At 43.4% G+C, this 10,000-nt stretch overlaps 1 protein-coding gene across 1 annotated transcript in view; it reads right to left on the bottom strand.

The window, feature by feature from the left end:
* Positions 1 to 10,000, bottom strand: part of cacna1c (calcium channel, voltage-dependent, L type, alpha 1C subunit) — a gene marked incomplete at both ends in the record, with an annotated part of 188,360 nt that overhangs the window by 99,725 nt on the left and 78,635 nt on the right. Inside the window, 4 exon segments of the mRNA XM_084331098.1 lie at positions 2,421 to 2,428; positions 2,430 to 2,536; positions 3,974 to 4,094; positions 5,683 to 5,884. Coding sequence (XP_084187224.1) covers positions 2,421 to 2,428; positions 2,430 to 2,536; positions 3,974 to 4,094; positions 5,683 to 5,884 — 438 coding nt within the window.

The raw sequence follows: 10,000 nt of genomic DNA, 5'->3' as shown, positions 1-10,000 counted from the left end.
AAGCAGCCAAAATGTATGGTTAAGAGCGGGGGGGGGGGAGGCTTTTGATCATTAGCGCTTAGCGAGGGAGATGCCATAACCCTTCAATTACCCTCAAGCCTGAGCGTGCAAATTAGCTTTGTTGGCCAAAAGGTCCAGAAATAATCTAATACATTTGCTTTGGGAGGACAGAGAGACAGATAATTAATGAGGAAGCTCTGTGCCAGATACACACATTATGCAGGGACACACACACATTCTATCTCTCTCACACGCACGCACGCACACACACACGCACACGCACACACACACACATTATATCTCTCTATCTCTCTCACACATACACACACACGCACACACGCACGCACGCACACACACACGCACGCACACACACACACGCACGCACGCACGCACGCACGCACGCACGCACGCACGCACGCACGCACGCACGCACGCACACACACACACACACACACACACACACACACACACACACACACACACACACACACACACACACACACACACACACACACGCACGCACACACACACACACACACACACACACACACACACACACACACACACACACGCACACTTTAGGTTAATTTACTGTTTATTTGACAGGGACCATCCATAATAAAGAATTGTACCAGCATCTGTAGTTTCATTCATTCATTCTCTCTCTCTCTGTCACTCTCATGTATCTGTCCTTACCAGTGTTGGGCAGTAACTAAGTAAGGTGTTACTGTAATTGCATTACTTTCCCAGTAACGAGTAAAGTAAGGCTTTACAATTATATTACAGTTACTAATCCACGTACCGCTGCGTTACTATGTTATAGTACATTGTTGCCAGAATGCAATGTGTTTTTTGTCCTCCTATAAGGTTTATACGCAGTCCTTGGTAGATGACGTGCGCACAGGCAAGTCAGAGCGAGGGCTACTAGCCAAAAAGCAGCATGGAGGATGAGGAAGAGAGGTAACGTTATACGTTCAATAACTGTCCGTTGTAAACTATGTGGGGGGAGCATAACTAAGCTTTGTGCAGCGCTATTATTTAAGAATACATTGACTGTATCATATGCCCAGCCTCGGGCAGCGCTATTATTTAAGAATACGTTGACTGTATGCCCAGCCTCGGGCAGCGCTATTATTTAAGAATACGTTGACTGTATGCACAAAAAATAATAATAATAATTATATAACATATACATAATTCTTATTTACCTTTAGGGGGGGGGGGGGAGGGGGGTGGGGGGTTAAATCTCGCACAGGGCCTCGCATCTCTCCCAGACGGCTACAATGTGAAACTTGATGCAAAAAAAAAAAACTGACACTGACAGGGAATCCTCTACCAGTGCCAGTGAAGGATGTACTGTAGGGCTGACCCCTATTAGTCGATTAGTCAACTAATCGGTTGAAAGGAGCCGTAGTCGACTGGCCAACCTCTTAGTCGAATATATAAAAAGAAATATATATATAATTCTAATATATATATATTTTTTTATCATTCTTTCCAAAAGAAAAGAGGCCTAGAAGCGTGGCTAACGCGAACGGCACACATACCAGAGGCTAACTGCCTACGAAAACAGGCACAGAGGCACTGAAAGAGGAGTTCACCCGTCTAATGAACACACTAGACTAGACAAATATCAAGATGTATCCATCAGTGGACCAATTGCATGCTTTTGCAGAGGACAAGAAGCCTTCAGTCGACTCCTTCAGACATTAAGCACCCCCCACAGCCCAAATGGAATGATACAAAATAAAATAAAAATTATTATAATTATTTTTTTAAATAAAAAATATTCTACTTTTTTTTTTGTCGACCAATAGTCGACTAACGGCAATCATAGTCGACCATCCAAATCCTTAGTCGGGGACAGGCCTAGAAGGATGTAAGCAAAACAACAGAAACTGGATCTAAGATCCGGGCAAACACCACCCTGTGAGTGGGGGAAGGTGACTCGCCCTCATTTTTTGACACATCATAGAGAAAATTCCCACAAAGAACAATGTCAAGCTGCCGACAGAGAAAGATGTTTTCTGGCGAGAGAGAGAGAGAGAGAATAATGCGGTGATGGAAGCTAATTTGAAGGCCACACCACACAGAGAGGTATAGAGTTTGTTTCCACCACAGCTGACATCTGGACAGCTGACGACAACTTTAATTAATTTTGATTACTGAGAGTAATGAGTAATAAGTAACTAATTACACTTCCTAAGTAACTTTCCCAACACTGGTACTATGCACTATGCACTCTTTCTCTCTCTCTTTCTCTCTTTCTCTCTTTCTCTCTCTCTTTCTCTCTCTCTCTCTCTCTCTCTCTCTCTCTCTCTCTCTCTCTCTCTCTCTCTCTCTCTCTCTCTCTCTCTCTCTCTCTCTCTCCCTCTCTCTCTCTCTCTCTCTCTCTCTCTCTCTCTCTCTCTCTCTCTTACCTGGCCAGTTCTCTTCCTCTCTTTCTCCTCCTCCTCCTCTTTCTGTGCTGAGGTCAGGCTCTCGGCATCAGCCAGGTTGTCAACGGCGATGGCCAAGAAGACATTCAGTAGGATGTCTGGTCAGAGGGGGGGGCGGAGTTAAGGAAGTAGATGACCATTGTTATCGTTGGTATACTTACGAGTGATTGGTGGGGTGACCAATAGTTGGCATTGCTCATTGGAATCAACGGGTACCACCTGCTGCCAGGTGGTTGGTTAGCTTTCAGCTAGCAGTACACATCTGTTTCAAGAAGAAATACTACCAATGCTAACGAATAACCTTTCCCCATAATGTGGTGGTTCACCAGAGAGAGAGAGAGTATATATATATACACACACATACATAAATATTAGTGCTGTCAAAAGATTAAAATATTTAACTCGATTAATCGCATGATTGTCCATAGTTAACTCGCGATTAATCGCAAATTAATCGCATTTTTATTTTTTATTTTTTTTTACTTAAACGGATCTTTTTCAAGTTCCACGTTTTAATACTCTTATCAACATGCGAGTCAACAAATGCTTGCTTTGTGCAGCCATTTAACACAAAAGGATGACCCTCATGCATTGCAAATTTGCATCAAATTCAAAACAGTGATGCACAAAATAACTTAAAAGAAAATAATAATTTAAAACAATGAATAAAGTGTGCATGAAATAATAGGGGAAAGAAAACGTTAGGAACTTGTTACCAAGGGCTGATTAATCACCCCCCCCCCTCTCTCCCTCACACACACACTCTCCCAGCTCTCTTTCTCTCTTGCCCCTTCCTCATCTCTCTCACCCCCCTCTCTCTCTATATCTCACACACACACACACACACACACACACACACACACACACACACACACACACACACACACACACACACACACACACACACACACACACACACACACACACACACACACACACACACACACACACACACACACTTCAGAAACAAACATAGTATCAATGAGAGCATCAATAATACACCTGAGTGAAGTCTAGTAAAAAAAAAAAAAAAAAAAAAAACCTTTTTTTTAGGTAATCTTGAGTTAAAAAAATTAGTGGCATTAATAGAATCGGGAGTTAACGCGTTAATATCGCGATAACTTTGACAGCCTTAATAAATATATATAAATATAAGGACACATATAAGTCATACCAATTACTAGTTGATGATCAGGCCAATACCAGGCTGAACTAGGGTATAAATAGGATATAAATCAGGATTATATATATATATATATATATATATATATATATATATATATATTATATAATAAAAACATTTACATAAGAAAATGTTGTCCAATAACTGTCTGAACTGTAAGTCTATACTGTTCAGTAAACTGTATTGTATGGATTTGATCAAGTTTAGGTTTCAGTATTTAGGTGCATCTTCAGAAGAATGAACCACATCAAGGTTTATGGATCACATCACACAGTGTCAGTAACCAAAGCACCCTATCGTCCCAGTCGTCCTCTGCAACGATGCCATCTAGCCCTGTGTGGCGGCAGGATACAGTTTCCGCAGATGAAGAGGATGATGAAGTAGATGCAGACGAGCATGCCTGGGAAGGACGGCCCGCCGTACGCCATGATGCCGTCGTACATCACTGAGTTCCAGTCCTCACCGGTTAAGATCTGGGCAGAGAGAGGGGATACAGTATGATAATCAAATTAGCATCACACAAGTAATACACCTCAGGGTGGAGTTGTAAACAGAGTGTGGAGGCTGCAGCATGTCTGTACGTGTGTACTGTATATTCTAAATCTGCCCAAAATAACTATATAGCCATGTAGTACATAATGTATTATACATCTATATAGTTGAGAAAGGAACAGAACAGAACAGAACAGAACAGAACAGAACAGAACAGAACAGAACAGAACAAAACAGAACAAAACAGAACAGAACAGAACAGAACAGAACAGAACAGAATAAACGGAATAAACAGAACAGAACAGAACAGATCAGAGCAGAACAGAACAGATCAGAGCAGAACAGAACAGAACAGAACAGAACAGAACAAACAAAACAGAACAGAGCAGAACAGAGCAGAACAGAACAGAACAGAACAGAACAGAACAGAACAAACAAAACAGAACAGAGCAGAACAGAGCAGAACAGAACAGAACAGAACAGAACAGAACAGAACAGATCAGAGCAGAACAGAACAGAACAGAACAGAACAGAACAGAACAGAATAAACGGAATAAACAGAACAGAACAGATCAGAGCAGAACAGAACAGAACAGAACAGAGCAGATCAGAACAGAACAGAACAGAACAGAACAGAACAGAACAGAACAGAACAGAACAGAACAGATCAGAGCAGAACAGAACAGAACAGAACAGAACAGAATAAACGGAATAAACAGAACAGAACAGATCAGAGCAGAACAGAACAGAACAGAACAGAACAGAACAGAACAGAGCAGATCAGAACAGAACAGAACAGAACAGAACAGAACAGAACAGAACAGAACAGAACAGAGCAGATCAGAACAGAACAGAACAGAACAGAACAGAACAGAACAGAATAAACAGAATAAACAGAACAGAACAGAACAGAACAGAACAGAATAAACGGAATAAACAGAACAGAACAGATCAGAACAGAACAGAGCAGAACAGAACAGAACAGAACAGAACAGAACAGAACAGAACAGAACAGAACAGAGCAGAACAGAACAGAGCAGAACAGAACAAACAGAACAGAACAGAGCAGAGCAGAACAGAACAGAACAGAACAGAACAGAACAGAGCAGAACAGAACAGAACAGAACAGATCAGAACAGAACAGAACAGAACAGAGAAGAACAGAACAAACAGAACAGAACAGAACAGAGCAGAACAGAACAGAACAGAACAGAACAGAGCAGAACAGAACAAACAGAACAGAACAGAGCAGAGCAGAACAAACAGAACAGAGCAGAACAGAACAGAACAGAACAGAACAGAACAGAACAGAACAGAACAGAACAGAACAGAACAGAACAGAGCAGAACAGAACAAACAGAACAGAACAGAGCAGAGCAGAACAAACAGAACAGAACAGAACAGAACAGAACAGAACAGAACAGAACAGAACAGAACAGAGCAGAACAGAACAAACAGAACAGAACAGAACAGAGCAGAGCAGAACAAACAGAACAGAACAGAACAGAACAGAACAGAACACAGAACACAGAACAGAACCAACAGAACCAACGGAACAGATGGTTGTACCTGGAACACGGTGAGCAGGGATTGGGGGAAGTTGTCGAATGTGCTGCGGCGCGTCTCGTCGAAGTTGAACTTGCCCCCGAAGAGCTGCATGCCCAGCAGTGAGAAGATGATGATGAAGAGGAAGAGCAGCAGCAGCAGGGAGGCGATGGAGCGCACCGAGTTGAGCAGAGAGGCCACCAGGTTGGACAGGGAGTTCCAGTATCTAGAGAGAGAGAGAGAGAGAGAGAGACGACTTTAAACTACAGTACCCATAATTCACTGGGGTTGAGAAGAGATCCAACCAGGTTGCCTCTATGCCTTCTACAACGGCGCTCAGTTTCCGGGTTCCTCTGATTGGCCACGACGCCCACGTGACCGCGCGCTAGCACGCCCCCCTTATCGCCCACTCTCGCGCTGTGAAGCGGAAACGCCCAGCGGGGCGAGGCGGTGGTTTCTCCCCGGCTCTGTGCGCCGCTGACTCGGTCCAGCTCCAGCAGCAGCGGCCGTCTTCTCTCCGAGGCGGCTCGTTCTTATTAATCCCCCATTGTTCAGGTCGACATGGTCGCACAAACACCCGTTGGAGGAGTAGTGGGGGAGAAATGAATGAATGAATGAATGAAAACTTTATTTAACAGATTGCAGAATGGGTACAATACAGTACGGCGCAATACACACAATTGTTAAGGGGATGCAGACCAGAGAAAAACGTTTGTCTTGTTTACATCAGGGTCCCCCATTTTCAATTCATATCGACATTTATGACATACACAACATACATGACATTAACATGTCTGACGAGCACAGAGTTGCCAGTCGATAATTCTTGCTATTTAAAAATATTCCTTTTCTTCTCCCCCACTACTCCTATGTTGTGTATGTCATAACAGAAGAGAACAGAACAGAACAGAACAGAACAGAACAGAACAGAACAGAACAGAACAGAACAGAACAGAACAGAAATATAACATGGTAGAGTAGGTGACTTTTGGAGGGTGAGTGTGTGTGTGTGTGACGTGTGTGTGTGTGTGTGTGTGTGCACGCTTGTGCATTTATTTAAGTGTATGTGTGTACTTGTGTGTGTTTGTGCATCTTTCTGTTTTCGTTTGATTGTGCATGCATGAGTGTGTAACTCAATATTTTTTTTTTCTTTTTTTTTTATTATCTTTCTTCCCCTCCTTTTTCCCGATTTTTCTCCCATCCCACCCTTCCTGGTTGTTGCGTACTTTCCCCTACTGTTGGTCCGGGAGACCGGAGACTGTCACATGCTTTTCTCCGACGCATGTGCAGCCTGGGGCAGGCCAACCTGGCCGCGCAGGTTCTCACCGGGGAGAGTGTAGCGTGTGGGAGGTCACACTATCTCTCCTCAGATCCAACCCTCGCTGAGCAGGCGCCCCGACCGAACTGTAGGGGTCGCTGTCCACAACGCCCAGGACCCACCCTTCAGCTTCCCACCCCCTGATACAGCCAATTGTACAGCCAAGCTGATAGCAACGCCGGGAGCTGGATTCGAACAGGCGAATCCTAGTGTCTCCCGGTGTTGGTGACGAACGTAATCTCCGTGCGCCACCTGCCCCCCAACTAAAAAATGTTAATACGATTGCTTCTAAATCATCTGTGGATCATTATTGGACCAAGCTTATCACAAGTTATCAACTTATACAATTGTTGATATCTTATTTAGTTTTCAAGATATTCACCAATGAACTTCAAAAGGACGTGGCTTAGCACATACATAGACAAAAGTCAATCATCACAAAACGTGCAGGATATGTCCACATACATACCTGAATCATATCCTGAGAGTTTCATTAAAATCGACCATTAGGGGGTGCTACAAATACAAAACATGGTGTGTGTCATAATAACACAAATCAGACTATAAATCAAAAAATGTTTGTCCAATCATTACAAAGCTCATGTTTCATAACACTGTTGAACCACGTGTGTATAACTATTTTGAAATCCCCCAATAAGGGGCACCACCAGTTCCAAACCCGTGCATGGACCTGGTGCAAATTGTGCCATACATCAATTAACTTGTCCAATCATCACAAAACTTATATTTTTGTTGATATTTATGTTGAACTATGACTGTAAAACTATAATAGAATTGGTCAGTGGGGGTTTTTGAAACTGGGCTTTGTTTTGTTTTTTAAGAGTGGAAGCCTCTGTCGTTGTGTCCTTGCTCGCTTGAACTTAAAGTTAAGTGCATATATTTGTTTGGGGAATCTATCTTCTTCTTTCACTCTGCATGCAGTTTGCTGTAACACAAATCATTACTTATTCAGTGTGTTCTCAGCGGCCCGTGTTGGCTTGAACCCCAGCATTTCCACTTGCATTGTGTGTGTGTGTGTGTGTGTGTGTGTGTGTGTGTGTGTGTGTGTGTGTGTGTGTGTGTGTGTGTGTGTGTGTGTGTGTGTGTGTGTGTGTGTTTCTCTGTGTTCTGTCAAGGCCTCAGGGGAAGGATGTCAGGGTATATCAGTAGACTCCTATCCTACTCCTATCCACCCAAAACTGTTGTGCCAAAATAATTATTTTCACAATGTGAGACGTTTATTCACATGTGTTCTGTTTCATGTAAATTTAGGCCGCAGTGCCCAGTTTGGTTGCTAAGCAATGATGGACACAACAACATCAAAATAATTCTGCATAATATCCAACTTGGGATATCAAACCAGTTTGGGTAAGTGTTGACAGAGTCAGCTATGGAGTGACAATAATATGTTCATGACGACAAGGTTTCTCTCTTTAGCCTTTGGCGTGGTTTATTATCACATTGCACCCAACAGTACACATGAGACCTTCTCTTGTGAGAGCGACAGAGGAAGAGAGTGAAGGGGGAGGTAACATCTCCTTTTATACCTCTCACCTGGCGTCAGCTTCAGTAGCTACGCCTATAGCGCCCTCTTGTGGAAACAGTTAGACAGTTACATGCAACATAACATCTAACTTCAACAGTAAGAAATCTCACATTTGGCTATGTCCACATTGTAGATAAAGACTACTCATGATAATTGGTCATTGCAATTCTGGAAATCCAATCTTGATACAACTTGAACTGCCTTGATTTAATTGTTTTTGCAGAGCAATGAGGATGGAAACAGCTAGTGTCTGGTGAAGGAGCATTCATCTCAATGAAAGCCAGGGAGTCGGGACTGAATCACAGCAGCGGAAGACATGACACGCATGTGTACACGTAACTCCATCCTCTCTACACCAACACGTAACTCCATCCTCTCTACACCAACACGTAACTCCATCCTCTCTACACCAACACGTAACTCCATCCTCTCTACACCAACACGTAACTCCATCCTCTCTACACCAACATGTAACTCCATCCTCTCTACACCAACACGTAACTCCATCCTCTCTACACCAACACGTAACTCCATCCTCTCTACACCAACATGTAACTCCATTCTCTCTACACTAACACGTAACTCCATTCTCTCTACACTAACACGTAACTCCATCCTCTCTACACCAACACGTAACTCCATCCTCTCTACACCAACACGTAACTCCATCCTCTCTACACCAACACGTAACTCCATCCTCTCTACACCAACACGTAACTCCATCCTCTCTACACCAACACGTAACTCCATCCTCTCTACACCAACATGTAACTCCATCCTCTCTACACCAACACGTAACTCCATCCTCTCTACACCAACACGTAACTCCGTCCTCTCTACACCAACACGTAACTCCATCCTCTCTACACCAACACGTAACTCCATCCTCTCTACACCAACACGTAACTCCATCCTCTCTACACCAACACGTAACTCCATCCTCTCTACACCAACACGTAACTCCATCCTCTCTACACTAACACGTAACTCCATCCTCTCTACACCAACACGTAACTCCATCCTCTCTACACTAACATGTAACTCCATCCTCTCTACACCAACACGTAACTCCATCCTCTCTACACCAACATGTAACTCCATCCTCTCTACACCAACACGTAACTCCATCCTCTCTACACCAACACGTAACTCCATCCTCTCTACACCAACATGTAACTCCATCCTCTCTACACCAACATGTAACTCCATCCTCTCTACACTAACACGTAACTCCATCCTCTCTACACCAACACGTAACTGCATCCTCTCTACACCAACACGTAACTCCATCCTCTCTACACCAACACGTAACTCCATCCTCTCTACACCAACACGTAACTCCATCCTCTCTACACCAACATGTAACTCCATCCTCTCTACACCAACATGTAACTCCATCCTCTCTTCACCAACACGTAACTCCATCCTCTCTACACCAACACGTAACTCCATCCTCTCTACACCAACATGTAACTCCA

The sequence above is a fragment of the Notolepis coatsorum genome (assembly GCF_963971535.1).
Source record: "Notolepis coatsorum genome assembly, chromosome: 15".
Taxonomy (NCBI): Eukaryota; Metazoa; Chordata; class Actinopteri; order Aulopiformes; family Paralepididae; genus Notolepis; species Notolepis coatsorum.
The sequence above is the reverse complement of the archived record's forward strand: the minus strand, read 5'-3'. Positions and strand labels throughout refer to the sequence as shown.